Source organism: Neolamprologus multifasciatus, chromosome 7 (genome assembly GCF_963576455.1).
Source record: "Neolamprologus multifasciatus chromosome 7, fNeoMul1.2, whole genome shotgun sequence".
Lineage (NCBI taxonomy): Eukaryota > Metazoa > Chordata > Actinopteri > Cichliformes > Cichlidae > Neolamprologus > Neolamprologus multifasciatus.
This window is the reverse complement of record NC_140445.1, coordinates 25679437-25698907: the sequence shown is the minus strand read 5'-3', so window position 1 is coordinate 25698907 and position 19471 is coordinate 25679437. Positions and strand designations below refer to the sequence as shown.

Sequence of the window (19471 nt, the reverse complement as noted above, 5' to 3'; positions counted from 1 at the left end):
TGTAAAGATTTATGTCTATCCTCACATTTCTTGTGATTGTGGCACTTTCAGTTAAAAATAGTGTTTAAGTATCCTACATACTGTATTTATTTACATTTTAAAATGTTTCGCAAGTCATTTGGAAAAGCGTTTTCAGCTGAATACTTTGAACTCTGCTCTGTGTTGTCTTCACATACCCTGCTAGCATGTCATTACACAAAAATAAATAGTTTAAAGAGCAATCAAATACTTTTTTAACTGTGCAGACACGCAAGTGCCGTGGGCCAAGTTGATTCAGCTACAAATTATATTTTCATTTTCATTTTTTGGTGCTGTGGTTGGGTAAAATCCTCAGTGCAACTGCTGCGAAGCCATCTGTCCAACAGGAGTGTAATCAGTGTCAGGTGAAATAACATGGATGGACTATGAATCAGTGGAAAAATTCTAAAGCTGATTAAGAAACTGTTTGGGAAGTATAAGCAATGTTTTGGACTTTCTTCTTGGACAAGTGTTTTATTTTTTTCCAGGGTTCTAATATCGCTTTTCTGTGTGATCTGACTCCAGCTATCATCCACCTGTCGCTGTGTGCAGCTTCCTGCATGTGGCTTAAACACCGGGAGTTATCTGAGGTCATGCTTTTGCCGTCACAAGGTTTTCCATTTACATACAGCACATTTTTGGATATAAACTACACATTTACACTGTTATAGTTGAGTTTAGGTGGTGCAAACCTCCAGTGCTTTATTACTGCCAGAGGCTTGATCTGTAACTAACACTGGAGACCAAAAGGTTTTTTTTACCCGACAGCAGCAGTATCAGAAAATATGAATATGTCTCCTCTGGGTCTGGAGTGTTTAGTCTGAGAGCTGCAATCTGCCATCTGCTTTACAGCTGCCTGTCAGAAGACCTAATTGCAACCATGATAATGTCCAATTGTCTACGTTATATTAAATGAACATCTAACACAACCAATCAGAAGGTCAGTCTAAAACTCACCAGAGAATCAATTACTGTCATGTTTTAAATGAACAGTTTTGGATACTGATATAAACTTCTGAAAACTTTTTCTTTTCTTTTAGTCATTTTATTGGCGACGAAGTATTATTTTTACTTTTGCTAATGTGAGAAGTACATAGGTGACATGTCTGATGCTCTTTAAGTGTCTGTAAAGTAAGATAAGGTCAAAACTACTCATTCTAAAATTATTAGATTATTAATTGTGTGGCTCTTTGATTAACTCCTGATATTCTATGCAATCTAGTAGATTAGATACAAGGACAGACAATGTAGTGTTGGGCTAAAGGATCACCAAATCCATTATACAGAGAAATCTTGGGTGCACGTTTTTGTGGGAATTTGGATAAAAGATCAAAACACTGACCTGCTGGTTGCATTAAAAAAAATAGAAGGACTCCAAAAATCACTGAGACTCATTGTCTAGGGATTATGAATGTCATATTCCATGCCAATCCACCCATTAGTTGTTGGGACAGTTCTCTTATCTAATGTTCATCCATCAAATATTTCCTTTTAGCAATACCATTACCCAAAAAATACACCAGGATCAGCTGCAATGCGTTACCGCTTTTACGCAGCCGTCGGAGCTGATAGCAGCTACCTACAACAATGCTGAACTACAATGCAGTTCCACCAAATGAGCTGCTATTTGTCTGCATCACTCAAAAAAAAGCACCGGGTCTACTTTTGACAAAAGCCATGTTGGTCCAGGGCTCTGTTTGAATTACCCTGGAACTGGAGAAGCTGTGACAATCCTGTCTTTGAAGGTTCTCAGTCATCATCCAGGTCAACGTAGTCTAAGGAGCTTGGAAAGAAAAGCGTCTGGACTTCTTTGAGTTGCTTGAAGACGTTTCACCTCTCATCCGAGAAACTTCTTCAGTTCTAGGGTCAAATGGTAGAGAGTCCCAGATTTAAGCCCTATGGAAGTATATCCCCAAGAGGGACATGGACCCCCTGTTGATCCTATTGTACGATCTACTGTACAATATAAAGCGCCTTGAGGCAACTGTTGTTGTGATTTGGCGCTATATAAATAAAATTGAATTGAATTGAATTCTACCTGATCACACGAGACAAGGTGTGAAAACGGGTGTAGGTCACAATCAGCCAGGGTTTCGGGTGAGCTCATTGTGAAACCTGGCCCCACCCTATCATGTGATTTCCTGAGGTCAGAAGGCCCAGGATGTGAGTGGGCATTAAGGCAACTGGGAAGGGATCTCAAAACTGGATTTTAGATGGCAGATAGTTGGTGTCGTAAACCACTGCCTCTGTTCAAAGATGGCAGTTCACAGTGGACATAAATGGCTTCTTTCACTCCTCTTTCAAACCATCTGTCCTCTCTGTCCAAAATGTGAACATTGGCATCCTCGAAAGAGTGACCTTTGTCCTTTAGCTGCAGATGGACAGCTGAATCTTGACCGGTCGAGGTGGCTTTTCGATGTTGTGCCATACGTTTATAAAGTGGCTGTTTGGTCTCTCCAATGTAATAATTTATATAGCGCTTTTCAAGGCACCCAAAGCGCCACTATTCAATGCCACTATTCATTCACTCTCACTTTCACACACTGGTGGAGGCAAGATACGGTTGTAGCCACAGCTGCCCTGGGGCAGACTGACAGAAGCGAGGCTGCCATATCGCGCCATCGGCCCCTCTGGCCAACACCAGTAGGGAGTAGGTGAAGAGTCTTGCCCAAGGACACAACGACCAGGACAGAGAGCCCAGAGATTGAACCGGCGACCTTCTGGTTACAGATACGCTTCCCAACCCCCTGAGCCACGGTCGCCCCAGAGAGTAGAGGTCTGAGCATTCCTAGCTACACTGTACAGCATACACCACATTGCTAAGTTTGTGTTTAGGAGTTCTGTCTTTGGGATGAACCAGTTTTTGTCTGTGTGTGGCTGTGTCCGAAGTACACGGGGATGTCATGCTTGGAGAAGACTCTCCTGTATAAGCTTCTCAGATGAAAGCTGAAACGTCTTCAAGCAACTTAAAGAAATCCAGATGCTTTTCTTTCCAAGCTCCTTAGACTGTCATGATCCTTGGTCATTTGACCCAGTGTTTTGAGTTTTAATATATTTTGATGTTTATGGTTTATGTTTAAGTTCTTTAGGTTATCTAAGTTAATTTCTATTACGCCGATGTTGCCATCATAGTTCTTAGGTTTATTAGATTCCCCTTGTGTCCTCACTCCCCTGTGTTTAAGTCTCCCTCGCCCTTCATGTGTTTCATGTCTGCGTGTCCCTGCGTTGTCAAGCTCGTGTTGTCATGTCTGCGTCTCCTGTTTCCTGTTTTATTTTGAAGAGGTCTGGCATACCATGTTCACTGTTTTTAGTTTCAGTTCCCCTGTAACATCATTATGTTCATTCATATCAGCTGTTTCCCCATCTGTTTCTACTTCCCCTGATCGCCTCCTGTGTTTATTTAGTCGGTGTGTTTTCATTAATTCCTTGTCCGATTGTCTGTTATCCTACCTTGTTTCCGCTTCATGCCATGTCTCCAGGGTTATGAATTCATGTCAGGTTTCTTTTTTTTTTTTTTTTTTTTTTTTTTTCTATGTCTATGTCTATGTCTATGTTCTTGTTCTAGGGTTTTGTTATGTTTAGATCACCCAGTTTAGGTTATGGTTTAGTTTTGCCTTTGCCTTTTCTGTTTCACCAGCCTTGAATAAACGGCTCCTTTTGTTGCACTCAGGTTTTGTCTATTTTATGTATCTGCACTTGGGTTCACCTCCTCACTCCACACAGCCAGACTGTGACAGAAGCTGAACAACATGGATAGATGGATGAATTGTACTTGAATTGTCACACACCAGCGAGCAGTGTACAGAAGCTGTAAACTGCATCCATCAACAAAGCCCATCATGCATTACAGCCCGTCTTTCTGTCTTCTGCAGAATGGCAGCTAGATATGGAGCTAATGGGATTTTGTTACTGGTGAGTCTATAATCACTATATGTGTGATGATGTTTTGTGCAAAGTTTTGCTCACATTGGCCCACCCATTAAGGAGGAGGTAGGGTACATACATAGTGACACATTTATGGCAAATATGGCCATAAATGTGTCACAGCCATCAATTTTAGTGGCAGACACAGTTTCGAGCAGCCAAAAATAATTGTGCAGGAGTGGCACATCCCAGTAGATGTACCAGTGGTTCGTACTTGTTTTGGACTTGCAGAAACTATTTGGTGAGTGAGTGAACAAGAAGACAGAGCCCTAGTCTTCAACAAGTGATGAAAGCACAGCAAGCCCTCCATCTGAGCAGTGGGTCTCTAAATTTTTCTAACATGCAAATTGATGATATAGATTCAAAAAAAAAAAACCGGTATTTTGAACTTAAAAAAGCTAGCATAAATATTCAACTCTATGTTTTTACCTAAACATTCACACTCACCTGCAGTAGCTCTTTCCCCGAGTTTAAGAACCAGTAAGCTTAAGAATGATATCTCAAAACTACTGTCAACATTGACCTGGGAGACTTTTTATTGACTGCATATAAATAACAGAAGTAGCAGCCATGATGTAACATTTCTGGTCAACTAGAATCCTCAAGTATGGTACTTTGGCTTTTCTATCTTGCTTTTTCGGTTAATTAATCAGAACATATTTGAATGATGAGTTATCAGCTAAATGTAGGTCTGGGTGTTAATCTGTGCTCATTTTGGCTAGGGAAAAAAACAGCTTTAAATGAAACATATTTACTAGAGAAACTGATCAGCTGAGTGAGTTTCTATAATATCAAAATGCTGAGGAAGCCCCGCTGCGCCTTGTCTTCAACCAAACAACAGGTTACTTCAAAGCGTTGAATGTTAATTTTTCTTCTCATTACTTCTGTTTCTTGATGGAAACATCTCCTCTTGTACATTCTTTCCTCTGAATTTCCAAAGAGCCTCCAAACATATCTGAAAATCGTGTCTAAAAACATCTAAGAGAGGTAACACTGAGCAGAGATTGATTTTTTTTTTTTTTTTTTTAATTAACTGTGACTTTAAGGGGTTTTTTTGTCCTCAGGGAATTTCAAAATGATTGGTATAACCTCTGTCCTATGAATTCCCCTAAACCTCCAACATCAGTTACTCTTTTTCTTTTTTTCCTTCCTCCTCTTCATCTTCATCCTCTCACTCCTCTGCCCCTCAGCTCTGACACCAGCCTCGCTTTGAAGTCCTCTTTTAAGAGCACAATTAACCCCCTCCTCCAGACACCGAACTCACTTCTCACCTTCTTAATAAGGCACTCATAGACAAGTGTTGGACCTTTTTATTCTTGCTCGCTGTCTCAGACGCTGTCACACACACACGTGCACGTTTACAGCCACAGGTTCATACAACGTGCCTGTAAATTTTTGGTCACTTGGCCACAAACTAAGAGACCCCTTCCTGTGTGCATGCAGTGGTACTGTAAGCATGTGAGTGTGTTTGTGAGAGAGTAGGCAAATGAAAGAGAGACAGAGGTGGTTCCTGGAGGTTTGACTCAGCGTTAATGTAGTTTCCGGTGCTTTGATACAAAGTGAATCAGAAGTGACCGGGGGTGAAATAAGTCATTAAGGCAGTGGACCACCTAATTGCCTCTCAGCATGTGCCCTTTATTTTTGTGCATAATTTGTGTGGAGTTCTGTTCAAGACAGATCATTTCTCTGTTTATTGCACAAACATACACAAAAGTATGTGGATACCCAAACATTATTCCAAATCGAAATTAAGCTACCCCCACTCTTGCAATTTGCCCCCCACACCACCACCACAATCTGTACTTGCTCAGTGTTTCCTGCTCTGGTGAGACACACAGCCTTGGGCTGCTTGAGTAATTTGGTGCAGGTGAATCTGGACTGTGTGACTCAGCTTCTAACAGAGCTCAGCTTGTTTCCTTTGTAATCCAAAATCAGTGCACTGAAGTGATGCACTGCATTTTAGCCACTTCTTCTCGATTGTGCAGAACTAACTAAATTTTGCAGAACTAAAATTAGGTTTTTAATTTTCTTTCAATTTACAGTACTTTGCCTTATGTTTGAAAGCTTCCTCTGTTTACTTGTGGTTCCTCCATTTTTCCCACAGTAATATGCATCACCTGATAGTTTGAGACATAGTCAAACAATATCAAAATGACCTATTCTTTATCCTCTTTTTGTTTTCTGGCTTTCATTGTTGTGTCTCCAGTTTGTTCAGGAAACTGAATGGACTCTGAAAGATAGGGATGCATCAAAAACCACCAGCACTGGGAAACAGCACTTTTGTTCCAGCACCTTTGTTCCTCGGGCATACAGTCCGGAGGCAGTTTCACAGAGATCCAAGCTAATCTCTGTGAAACTGCCTTTTAGCCACACAATATTAATATTATTGTTGTTCTTTAAATGCATTTTCTTTCTTTTTTTTGTAAGGCTATAGTGGCTAAATGCGCTCACCTCAATAAACTAAACACCTGACTCCTTTAATGGCTCAGTCACAATTGAGGGAAACTTCTTTGCGACTGAAAAATGTGCGGTTGCTCAGTGATTGCACTGATTTATTTTGCTTTTCAGTTAGTTGTAGCAACAAAGTGGTGATCCAGAAGTCAACCCAGCAACACCGTCAACCTCTGTTTGACCATTCACCAGGTGACTGCAAGGTGATTTCCACAGTTCACCTGGTGGGAGGCAAACAATTGCTGTCTATCTTGGACTAATTGCAATCACTCTCAGACAGATTGGTGAATTTTTGCAAATAACTGTCATCTAATTTGTAAGTCTCCTTGCAATGAGGGACTCAACTAATTATTTTATAAAAGCAGGGTTGCTGAGCAAGGTTTGCAGTTAAATTGCCATCCTGCAGCAACTACATCACTATTTATTGAGGAATGTTTTGAATTTCTGCTGCAAATCTATCAAACTCTGACTGTTAATGTGAATTTCTGTATATATGTAAACAGCGAGAGATTAGAGATTTTCACCAGTTTGTCACAGTTAATCACTAGCAGATTGCATATAATTGCCTACGCATTTAAACTCAAACTGATAGCAGCATGACTCCATCTTATTGTTGTTGTATTGCTGTCCTAGCACATCGATTCACTTTGAAGACGGCTGCAAGTGGTTGCCAACCTGATTCCTGTCTTTGAAGTCATTATACTGCTGTCTCCATTTACCAAGTTCTCTAGTGCGACTGCAGAATGATTGCCTGTGAGTGCAACCAGGCGAACAAGACAAAGGTTTGGCCACTTTCACTCAAAGTGGCCAAACCTCTAATTGTGCATAAAATAACTAATTTTTTGTTTTTGTTTTTGCTGTTTTGTTGTTTCTTCTTAAAATTTGGATATTGTAACACTGGAGTCTGAAAAATAGCCCCTTTTGGAGCCAAATTCAAGTGGCCAATCGAGGAACTGCAGGTTTTAAAAGTTTTTTTGTCTTTAATTTGCAGCACAGAAAGTTGTCATTGGTTTCCCCACCCACTTGAAAGAGATCAAATAAAGTGACCCTTTGAATTTACAAAGTGGATACAGAACGATTCGTATTCAAGTGTCATTTCTCTCAGGCACACACGTAATTTCACTGAAAAATAGATGAGCTCTACAACAAAAGTTCAAAGAAGTCTACATATATTTGAAACACACACATTTTCCCAAGTCAGTGCATGAACCAGGGTCCATCCAGAGTTCAGCTGGTTTAAAATGAGGGACACGGGGCTAAGCCTGGTGAGCACTGAGTTAAATTGAGAGGATATTCCATATGCAAACACAGAGGTGCTCTTTTCCTATAATAACTTCCTCAGAAGCGTCAGCAGCTCAGCGTTGAGCTATTTAAGACCAGAAAGCCTTTGAGGAGGGTGGATTTTCCTTCTCCACTCCCCCCACCCTAAACACCACCCCACCCTACCTCTCTCCCTCTCTCTCTCTCTCTCTCTCTCTCTTTCTGTGTGTCATTAATAATATGATTATTGTCCCATCTGTCGGGGGAGCCAGCGTGGAGCACGTGTTTCCAGTTAGACTCATCAGAACCTGATGTGTGGAGGCTGGAGTGAGCGAGAGGACCTGAAACTAGGAAGCCTGGTCTAGAGTGAGAATGGCGGGGCAGAGCATGACAATTAAATCACCAGGCATCCAGAATGTCAGTGCATAGGTGAACACTGAAGTGACATGTACAAGCTGACAGTCCCGTTGGATAAAAGCAGCCGATGGGCTTCAAAAGGTGATTCTCCTGCTTTCAATTAATAGTTGTTACAGAAATGTTGTAATTGTGTCCTCTTTTACAATTTGAAACAGCATGCTGCACTTTTTTTCCTTTTTTTTTTTTGCTGTTGTTGTGGCTCCTTACCAAAGTTTATTTGCACACATTTTTCATGACATACACACGATCATGTGATACTCTTGTAGGATTTGTTTGGTTTTAAAGTGTAGGTGCCCTGGGACACACTCACTATTAACATATTTGTAAGATGCTTTAATGTAAAACATAAACATGAAAATGGTCTGATCAAAGGCCTTGTTCTGCCCGCTGCTATTACCCCCACCTCCAGACTGTATTGCTGCAATCATTCTGTGCTAAATCAGATGCAGAAATAAATATCTCGAGGGGTTGCATCTGTAGCCAAAACTTGCTCAGATTGGGGAACTCATCCAACTATCCCACATCTATTTCAGAGGAAAACAACATGTTTAATCTGTGATGCAGCACAACGATTATGGCTTAAATACAATCAATATTTGAATATTTACTGTGCATACACAAACTGGTAGCTGGCTTATGTTTTCCTGAAACACAGCGCAGTAAATGGTATCTTCTTCCTTCTCATGTAACTTCAGTGCTAAATCAGAACAGGCACCTTATCAGTGGCTCTTCTTGTGTTTGCAGTAACTTAACCATGGCTTCTATAACCACTCGCAATGCACGGCTTGCAGTGTTTCCGTGGTGGACCCTCCTGCTGAACTTCTCTGTGTCTGCTGTGTTGCGGTCTCCCATAGTGGTGAGTGTAATTGTACCTCAGTGACCTGGGTTGCCACCGCAGTGAGCGCTATGATGTCAGGGAACTTCATCGACGTGCCCAGAGATGGTGTAGCGTTGTCAAATCCCCTTTTAAGGGACCCAACTTGCTTTTCTCTGAAAGCAAGAAACCAAAGAGTCAAGGGCGTAATTTGTGATGTCATTCTAGCGTGCGGCCTGGAGCGACAATCGAGATGATGTTTTTCAAGTCTTCAAATGTACGTTTTTTGTTTGTTTTTTTCTCCTCCCCGTAGGAAATGTTCCAGTGAACAGCTTTTCCAACTTTCCCAATTGATTCTTTATGGAAGTACATGATGGTCACACATTCTTTATTGTTTTTCATCGGCGTGGGACAACACTAAATGTTCACATGCTGCACCGTATCAGCTGTCCTGGAAATGTTATATTGTAATGGCTTAATTTAGAGGGGATCCCTGTGGTTTTTAAAACTGCTAAAGATCAAATCAGGCCTCTTTCCTGCCTCAATCCCCTCCCATACTGGTCAGCGTTTCTACTCAGTAATGCTTTGTGGGCTTTTATGAAGAGCCAAAAGGAGACTACTCAAAATAATCTTTGCATTAATATCATCTTTTATCCATTAAACATGGCTGTAAGGAAATGCACGACGTAGATTTTGGATGGGTTTGGTTTGGTTTGGTTTCAGAGAGAAGTGCTTTTGAGTGTTCCCCATCAAAGGATGGCCTCTTGTTGAATTAAAACCTTGCTTTTCCACAAAAAAAAAAAAAAAAAAAAGCATGTGAACCCCCTCCTCCGTTGCCATGCTGTCACTTGGTAACACACTTAGACCAGTTTGTGTTTCCTTCAGTGCGTTTTCTACTTGCACACATGCTTGTGTGTTTGTGCTGGCTTTCACATGCATAAATGTGTGCAAGTGTGTTTGTAGGCCGCGGGCTGCAGGCGAGGTTACATCTTGCAGCAATTAAGCTGCATGCGTCTCTTACGCCCCTCCATTCGTCTGCTGCGGGGTCTTATTTCAAGGCCAGCCTGTGTTAGACAAACTGAGAACATTTGATGGCTTGGTGGCTGAACACAGCAAACATGTTCCACACATCACTTAATTATATGACAATAAAATGCGGTTGTATTAGATGGAATGCAAGTTGGCGCACAGCAGTGACAAACCGTGGAGATGTACAGCAGGGCTCAGGGGTGCAAATGTGAAAAATGAGGAGGTTGGAGATAAATGAGATAAAAAAATTAGGTGAAAGATGTGATGTGAAGACAGAAAAATTGGGACTGGAACTGAAAAACCAGATTGAAATGCATAAAAATGTCAGACGTGTTTTATTTCACTACCATCAGACCTCCCATTAAAATACACATGTAAACACCCCTGTGGTCTCCATGTTCTTCCAAAAAGAGAGAGAGAGAGAGAGAGAGAGAGAGAGAGAGAGAGAGCTACGGATCAGTGAGAATTACTCTGGGGGTTTTTTCACCGAGGCCGCTGATGACTTGAAAACATGCAAGTAGTTATCATGGCCGAAATTACTGACATACCGAAACCTTTAACTGTTGATAACAGGCCGGATGCCAAAAGCCAATTGTGCCTAGCATTTCTGAGAGGCACTTAACACAACTACATGTCACAATAGAATGGCTGGTCACTGAACTCAGCAGATGAACAACAGATAAACAATCTGTTGGAGGTGTAGAGTCACATAAGTTGTTTACGGAGACAATGCATCCACCGAGAAGATAGCTCCATTTTTCCCCCCGGAAACTGGTATATTTAGCAAGCTCTGCAAGGCCTGTAGAAGATGGCTGTAAGATATTCAGTCAGGAGATTCTAATAAAAGTAAATGTAGCAAATCATAAACTACACCTTTATGTTGTTAATGAAATCTTCATTTAAAACACCAGTATTAATATGCTGGTATAACAGCCTCTATCTGGTTGCAGGGACTGGCTCCATCCAGCCAACACACAGTCCGGGAATATTAAGTTACCGTAATATATGCTTCAACTAATTTTCAACTTTTATTTTGGAGGTTCAGTTATTATTAACCGGTCTACCATGGGTCTTCCTTTGTCTTTTTTACCCTCTGGCAGCATAGCCAAATCAGTGTTGTTGTGGTGGTCCTTGATATCCATCAGCTGCTTTCTCAAGACTTGCTCTGCAGTCTGACAGACTGCCACTAAGAACCTGGAATAGGTGGACACCAGTGCCACATGTATAGACAGTACAAATAATGAATGTAGCCATCACCGTAGCCCCACCCTCGTTAGTTTTTGACCCCATCTGAAACTTTACATCAGCCAGCTTTAGCAGCAAATTAAAATCTTTTGTTTGTGTGATGTTTTTGCAAGCTTTTTTTTTTAAAGCTGAATGCCAGTTGGTGACGATCACTAAAATTACTCCTAGGAGATTAAGAGAGACACAAGATATGATCAGTGTTCTCTATGCCTGGCACCACTTATTCATTTTCATTGTTCTGGTTGCATATATAAAAATATATTCTGTGTTATGAGTAAAATAATCTGTCCATGGAGACTGCAGTCAATGAGAAATTGTAAGGGCTATTGGGGCATGTTAGTGAGCCAAACCATTTAGCAGGAGGCACACAAGCAAATAATGAAGTTAGGAGTCAGAATTTGATTGTCAAGCTAAAGTTCAGTTTTTCTTTTCACTCAGTAGAGTTTACACAGTTGAGGACCAATCCAGACATAAAAGTATCCCCATACTGTTGATCAGATACCTTTAACCTTTGCCTTTAAATATCAGGGGAGCAAATCAATATGCTTTCAGATGTGTGGCTACATGTTGGTGACCTTTTCCTGGACTATTATTTACTTGCTCGTTTTTTTTAAAAAAAAAAAGTATTATTATTTCTCTGCTAATATACAGTACATGCTGATAAATATGTACCAAGCTAAACATAAGAGCCTGGTTAATCCCATTTAATCACCCTTAATTGTTGCTTTCAGGGTCACAGGAAGGCTGGAGCCTATCCCAGCTGCCACAGGGCAAGAGGCAGGATACACCCTGAACAGTTCTCCAGTCTGTCACAGGGCTAACACAGAGCAACAGCAAACCATTCACACTCACATTCGCACCTACAGGCAATTTAGAATCACCAGTTAACCTAACCCCACTAACTGCATGTCTTTGAACTGTGGGAGGAAGTCGGAGTACCAACAGAGAACCCATGTAAACATGAGGAGAGCATGAAGACACAGAAAGGCCTCAGCCAGATGATGGATTCAAACCCAGACCTTCTTGCTGTGAGGCAACAGTGCTGCCTACACACACATTACTGTCCAAAACATTTTGAGCCCTGTAAAATTACAGATATATACAGCAATGTTGCTCTGCACACACCTTTCCATGTACAGACGACAAACTGTGTGCATTCTGTCTCTTTAATCCTGCATTTTCACAAAGCAGAGAGGTTGATAGCAGACAGAAGAACCTCTAAGCACTCACGGTATCAAATTTGATTAGGGCAGACTGTTTTGCACCTGGCGAGCAGACACAACAATGCCTGTAAATAAATCTTTCTGTAAACTCACAGCAGTTCAAAGACAGGCAAAAAGAGTCCCGGTCCAGATGTCATTATTACCAGCCGAAAATATTCGGAAATAATTAAGTAGGAGAACAACAGAAACAAATACACGACACTTACGCTGACATTACAGGCCAGCTCTCTTAGAGCAAGCATGCGAGTTATGACGCACGTTAGCAAAAAGCCATTCAACAATATTTACTAAGAACACAAATCCTGATTAGCCGGAAATACAGAGTTTAAACAAACAGCAAAAAAATCAACAAAAAAACAGAGAACATTTTAAAAAAGGTGACAAGGTGGAAGATCAAAATACACGACTTTATTGCTGCCATTTTTAATCACTAGTAAGTTATGGTTGTCAAGAAAACTAACAAGAGGGCTGACCTCTTCATCAGCAGCTTCCTCTCCTTAGCCTGCTCCTCTCATGCCTTTGGCAGCTCAGTCGAGTTTGTACGCTACTTCAGAAGAGAGTCTCAGTGGTGGATTAGTCATCCTCCTGGTGATTCAACATATACACTTGTCCCCCTTGATCTGCTGCTCTTGCTTCTCCTTGGGTTTTTTTGGTATTTTTTTGGCCACAAACTCGCCTCATTTCCTCCCTGAATGGGCTCCTTCAGCAACGGCCTTCCTCTCCTGGGCTTTGACCTTCTGGTATGCTTTCTTCCCTTTTGCTTTACTCTGTCTCCTCACTTCTGAACTCTTTTTCACAAAACAGAATTGTTATTTATTTGTTTGTTTTAGGAAATCTAGATAGTTAGGAACACTATGTTGTAAACACATGCTCAAAATATATCCAGGCTGTGGTTTGGAGTTCCCCACGGCTCACCCCTGGGTCCCCAGAGATTTACTGTGTAAATCTTTCAACCTCTTAAATTTTAGTATGACAGTGGAGTGTTTTTATTGTCAAAGAGTGAGTTTTAGGCATGGAAACATAACTGACAAAATTAACATCCACTTTGATATCTTTTTTTTTTTTTTCACAAAAACACAGCTTCTGGTTTTGAGTATTTAAATAAAGATGGTATTGCAGATTAACAGATTATTTCCTAAATAAACCGTCTATTAAAAAGGATGAAACTCAAAGTTTTTTCAGTTTTAGCATATGAAATAAGTAATAATAAATGGCAAATTTTCATACTTAAGCAGCTGCAACCATTAGCAGCAATAATATTGGCAGGATTTCACATTTGGCAGTAAAATACCTGAAATATATCTAATTATTTCATGTTTTATTTCCTGTTTTACCTACACTTGAGTCTTTGGAATAAGCAGATAAAGAAAAATCTACCTTTGTGGTGTCTTTATTCAAAGTTAAAGCTTCAGGAAAACTGTGAAAAATCTGTTGAACTGTAGTCAAGTAACCAAACACAAACTCGTAAAAGTTGGGCTCTACTCATCATAAATCATAGCCTCGAACTTTTAGCCAAGTTCATCCTGCCACTCACAGACTCCAGACTTGGAGAGTTTTCTGCAGCTGTGATGCTCGACAAATATGAGTCCTAACTGGATTAGGGCCCACTAACACCCAAGGCCTGAGGACAGAACGTGTGTGAAAGCAAGATTGAGAGGAAGTTGTCGTGTAAAGGCAGAGGTGTGTGTATCCTTATGTGGAAGTGTGTCTTTGCCTACGGGCAGAACACAGGGCCAGGGCAGGAAACGAAGTAGTTGTGCCACCGGTTAGAGGAAACAGAATGGCAGATACATTACTCAAGAGTCAGACTGGCAGAACTTCTGAGAGCCAAAGCTGAGAGGACATTGAAGGAGGACAGAGTGTTGACATGGAGGCTGGTGGGCCTAAACCAACAGAAAAACAAACAATACATCCTAGATTATTATTTTTTAATTCCCTTGATATATTAAACTCTGAAGTGGAGATTTGTGGAGATTTTTTTTAAAGAAAAAACAATCTAATGTTGAGTCAAAATGGCCTCACTATATCACATACATACATTAGACTGTTGTTTGAAAGTCTTTTCCATACAAAGTGGACAGTTTGGTTGAGATCTCAGCCTGCTTTACAGGGTATCATTGTAAATTTTATCTCACTTGGTTGTCCCCTTTTAGATAAAGATATCTTTGTAAAAACCACCTATTAGGATATGAAAGATCTAGTGTTAGTGATGGCCGCCATCTAGTGGTCATACATTACCTGTCCAGTAATTGTTGGCTGGTGATCTTTGCCAAGCATATGTGTGAGTTCATGTTTTAATGACTCTGAGATGAAAGAAGAAACCTTGTGGCTGATTCTCTCAAAGTTGGATCCAAAACATGTGTTAAATCTAATTTTGCTAGAATGACTTGGTGTTTGCAAAGGAGTATTGTGGCCTGTGAATATTGAAGTTGGTCAATACTGGTAAATACTTATGAGGCCAGTGCATCCTGTTAGTCGAGTCACATATACAGAGGTTTTTTGTTTGTTTGTTTGTTTGGGGTTGTTGTTGTTTTTTTTGGGGGGGGGGGGGGTTCTACCAGAGGTGCTTGCTGACTAAAGTGCCAGATCCTCAAAGTGTTCTGGTGTACAAGTTCAATAGTTGGTTAGCGTAGAAGAAGAAGTATAGAAGGTACAACTCAACAACCACTTCATTAGGTACACCTTGCTAATAGATTTAACAAGGTGCTGGAAACATATTCACATGACAGAATCACACAGTAGCAGCACTGTGGCACGATGGTTAGCATTGTTGTCTCACAGTAAGAAGGTCATGAGTTTGAAACCTTTCTGTGGAGCTTGCATGTTCTCCCCTGCCTGCATGGGTTCTCTGGGTACATAGTGGGGTTAGGTAAATAGGTGATCCCCCCATACCATTAAACCATAACCAGCACCCTGAATTGTTGATACAAGCCAGGATCGATCCATCTTTCCATGTTGTTTACGACATTGCTTTGCAAATGTTATAGCAAAAATCAAGACTCCTCAGACCAGGCAATGATTTTTTTAATCTTCTGTTGTCCAGTGTTGGCAAGTCTGTGCAAATTGTAGAAGTCCATTTCAATCAAGGTTACTTTTGTTTGTTTTTTTCATTCAGAGATGCTTGTCTTCAGACTTTGGTTGCAACAGGTGGTTATTTGAGTGACTGTTGCCTTTCTATCAGCTAGAAGCAGTCTGGTCATTTTCCTTTTACCTCTGCCATCAACAAGGGATTTTGACATCTCTTGCAGTCCATTCTCTATAAACCCTAGAGATGGTTGTGTGGGAAATCCCAGTAGATCAGCATCAGTCACCATTCTACATTCAAAATCACTTAAATCACCTTTCTTCCTCATTCGGACTCTTTGAACTTCAGGGGGTCGTCTCGGCCATTTCCGTTGAGCAGTTGAATGTGTGTACCTAATAAATAAACCAATTATATATTGTGTTGTGTAGTGTTCATGTATGATCCCCAATCATATGATTTACTGTTGCCTTCCTATTAGCTATAAGCACTCAGTCATCACTCATTTTCTGGTTAAATGCTACTTTTTCTTAATCATAACAGAAAACAGATAAATGTGCAGTATCTTCAAAATTTATTATGTGGATAAAATACAGTTGTCAAACAAGTTTCTCTTTTTACTACAAAAGTGTTAGTAAAGAAACAACCAACAGGACAAGCTGCTTCTTTGTTTCCCTTTCTTGGTAAAAACGTTTCAGTCAAGGCTTACAGAAAACGAGAAGAACTGAAGACACGCATACAATTCTCAGACGGGTGATAAAGACCTGGTCAGTGAGAAACAAAGGTCAGTCACTTAGATACAATTTAATTCAGTACGACTCCAGTTAAACAGTGAACGGGTTGTGCATTTTAAAAGTGTCCAGTAGAGTCTGCGGCTCTAAGGGAAAAAAAAGTGTGGTGTGAAAACAGTTTAGAGGAATCTAGAAGACTGTCAAAAAAATTCAAAAACACAGTACAGTACACTGTACTGTGTTGTTCTGCACACACAAAGGAGCACAGAGAAAGAAGAGTATTACAAACTGAGGGAAAGAGGGGGAAAAATACAATTCCTGGTAAAGATAAATAAATTAAAAGATGGTACAAAGAATCCTGTTGAAGCTGCTGTAGAGCCAGAAAAAAAATACTGTTTGATTACAGGCACATGATAGGAGAACTTGTGTTTTGTTTTTACACAACTCAACCATCTGATATCAAGCAATACGTTTTACATGCTTTTCATGTAAGAGATTGCAACTCTTAGAAGAATAGAGGGAATATAAAAAGTAAAACTCTTATCCCCCTCTGTGTCAGAAAGACAAAAATATTCAGCCCACTACTGGACTTTTGTTACAATTCAGATTTTTTACTTTTTTACTACAGTAAACAGTTAACCCCTCATATGTAAAAATAATAATAATAATATTAATATTAAGAGAAAAATGTTCTAATTCAGGTGCCACTGGAACAAATAGTGCGTTGTTATATTCGAGGAAAAACATTGACACAAAACAAGGACATCTAAGATATCAACCCTTATCATTTAAGTACAGTTATTTAAAAAATAACAAAAAAAACAAAAACACACGACAGGGTAAAATGGCTCAATAATTTCTTTTTTTTTTTTACAATTTTTTTTTAACTGATAGGAAAATATCAAACAGCATTTTGCTTTTTCTTCATACAAGTCCAGCAATTTTTGAGCTGCTGTAGAGCAAAGACTCATGCAATTGTTAACACAGCACAAATTATTTTAATTCTATCGGGAAAATGTGGACAGTTAACATTTTACAGCAAACTCAGATAATACTAACACTGCTGTATCAAAAAATAGACACTCGAACAGAAACGGACTCACTGTTTTCACTGGGCTGATGGGTGCACGTGTGCAACTGCATGTGATTTAGGGTTACTGCACATCTTCAGTGTAGTGTTAACATGTACACACTTTAAATTTGGCTGGTACAGACACGATAAACACCTGGTTCCTCTGTTTATCTGAATTATCAGTGAGCTGATGAGCACAACGCTGACCTGACAAACATGCTAACATTAACGCCCCAATTCCACCTGGTATGAACATGCACGCTATATCTAGATCCTGACAGCCGGTCCCATGAATGTTTGCATTCATCCTGGTATTAAAACAGCCTCTCATTGTCTTGATTGTGCCTGCGATGTGATTAACAAGAAGATGAGCTGGGAGGACACGGCCGACTTCAACTACATGTGCGTTCACATTACAGTAAGCTACCTAGACATGTTGATACCAGGTGTACGTTAGGTAACTGGGTCAAAATGACATTAGGTAAAGGCAATGAACACCTGATTGTAAACCAGTTCCTTATAAACAAATCCTCAAGCTTCACCCAGAGGCACCGTGTGTCTGACAACATGCTTTTGGTAAAGCACTCCCAGCTTGTCTCAGGAGGCTTCATTGGCTTGGCTTGGCATTTTGCACATCATCAGGATCTGCTTCAAGGCTTTCTGGACGTCCTCGTCCATCTGCCCCTAAAGGTCCAAGACAGACGGTCAGTTAGTCAACTGACTAAAAATATAGAAAACAACTGCTAAAGTGATTACTAGGTGGATAATATTAAGTGACATTCATTTGAAAAACCTTCCAACGAATCACAAACAAAAGTATCTGAATGCCTGACTTAAAGTTAGGGTGACCTGATCCCTTAAAAGTGAACATCATTAAGCTGTAGTCCAAGAAGACATAAACAAATGGATGGACTTACCTGAACAGCATAGAGGAGGTGCATTCTGTAAACCGACACTACTTCACTGTGTTGCTTCTTTGACTCCTAAAAAGACATGAGGCAAACCCAAACTTAACAACTGTACTTTATTTATATCAAAGCTAGTGTAAGTAATTTACAGAGCCCCCAGAAGGTCGCACTGGTCACACAGATCTCTCTGATTATAACTGCAGCCTGGGGGTGACAAACCTGGGAATGTGGCTGTTTCCATGGCTGTGCTTTGGCTGTTATACGTGTTGTGTTGTGTTGTGTTGTGTTGTGTTGTGTTGTGTTGTGTTGTGTTGTGGTGTGTGTGTGTGTGTGTGTGGTGACAGACTGTGCTGTAACTTATTACAAAAGCAGTTTAAGGGAACATTTCTGTGACCTGTGGGGAGCTTTTAAATCGATTCGCTAATTATTAATGAGAAATCTTACAGCAAGCTGGTACTGCAGTTGTTTGATTTGCTGCTGCATCGTCTCGAGTTGCTGATTTTGCTGCTGTCGTTTGGAGGGGGAGCATGAGCTGTAGGAGAGCTGTGATAGGCTGTTTAAGGCATCCTTCAGTTTCACCACCTCTCGAGACAGGTCATCTATCTACAACAAGATAGAACAAGTTGAACAAATTCACCGTGAAATGAAAATACTTTTAGCTGCCATTTCATTACTGACCCTCTTGTTCTTTTCTCTCTCTGATGCAGTGTGATTCTCCACCAGCTGTTTGAGCTGACACACAGCATCCTGGGACTCGGCCAGTTTGGAGGTCAGCGTCTGGTTCTCCTTCTCCTTTGACATAACTAGCTCCTGCAGGGCTTCTCGCTCTGCACCATTATCCCGTGCCTGATGGATGGATGAGCGGTTAAGATAAGTGTTAAGAATAGATAGTACTAAATATTAGAGAGAAAAGAGCCTTTGGAAAGTGGATATGTTGTTTTTGCCTATCCTCCCACCTTCTGCCAGGCATCAGCAGCCTCCAGAGCCATCTCATCCTGCTTCCTGAGGGCCTCCTGGAGGAGGTGTGTCAGATGGTTCACTTCACCTTCCAGCTGCTCCCGCACTGTGTCATGCTCCACACGGGAGACTGAGTCATCTGGGGTGACATCCTTCTCAGCTGTCAGCCTGTTTGTGAAAGGGACACATGGTAGTAACTAGAACTAAAGTACATTTTATTCTAGCAGGGAGGAACATTTAATGGAAACGGATAAACCCAGTAACCCTGTAATTGATGTGAATATATTTTAATAAATTTTATTTTTTTCATTTTCATATTTAAAAAAAATGAGATAAATGTATTTCTCTAACAATCAAGATTAGTCAGCTTGTTTGTTCTTTCATTAACTTGCATAGTTAC

The 19471-nt window shown here is 40.5% G+C and overlaps 1 protein-coding gene across 2 annotated transcripts in view; it reads right to left on the bottom strand.

Moving 5' to 3' along the window:
* Positions 1 to 11778: 11778 nt before the first annotated feature.
* rai14 (retinoic acid induced 14) overlaps positions 11779 to 19471 on the bottom strand; it is a 56665-nt gene continuing 48972 nt past the window's right edge. For both annotated transcript variants that reach the window (XM_085166914.1, XM_085166912.1), the window contains 5 exons: positions 19071 to 19239; positions 18793 to 18960; positions 18559 to 18717; positions 18124 to 18189; positions 11779 to 17890 (listed from right to left, as the gene is read on the bottom strand). In XM_085166914.1, coding sequence (XP_085023040.1) covers positions 17804 to 17890; positions 18124 to 18189; positions 18559 to 18717; positions 18793 to 18960; positions 19071 to 19239 — 649 coding nt within the window. In that variant the 3' untranslated portion in view covers positions 11779 to 17803. The remainder of the gene's footprint in view (positions 17891 to 18123; positions 18190 to 18558; positions 18718 to 18792; positions 18961 to 19070; positions 19240 to 19471) is intronic.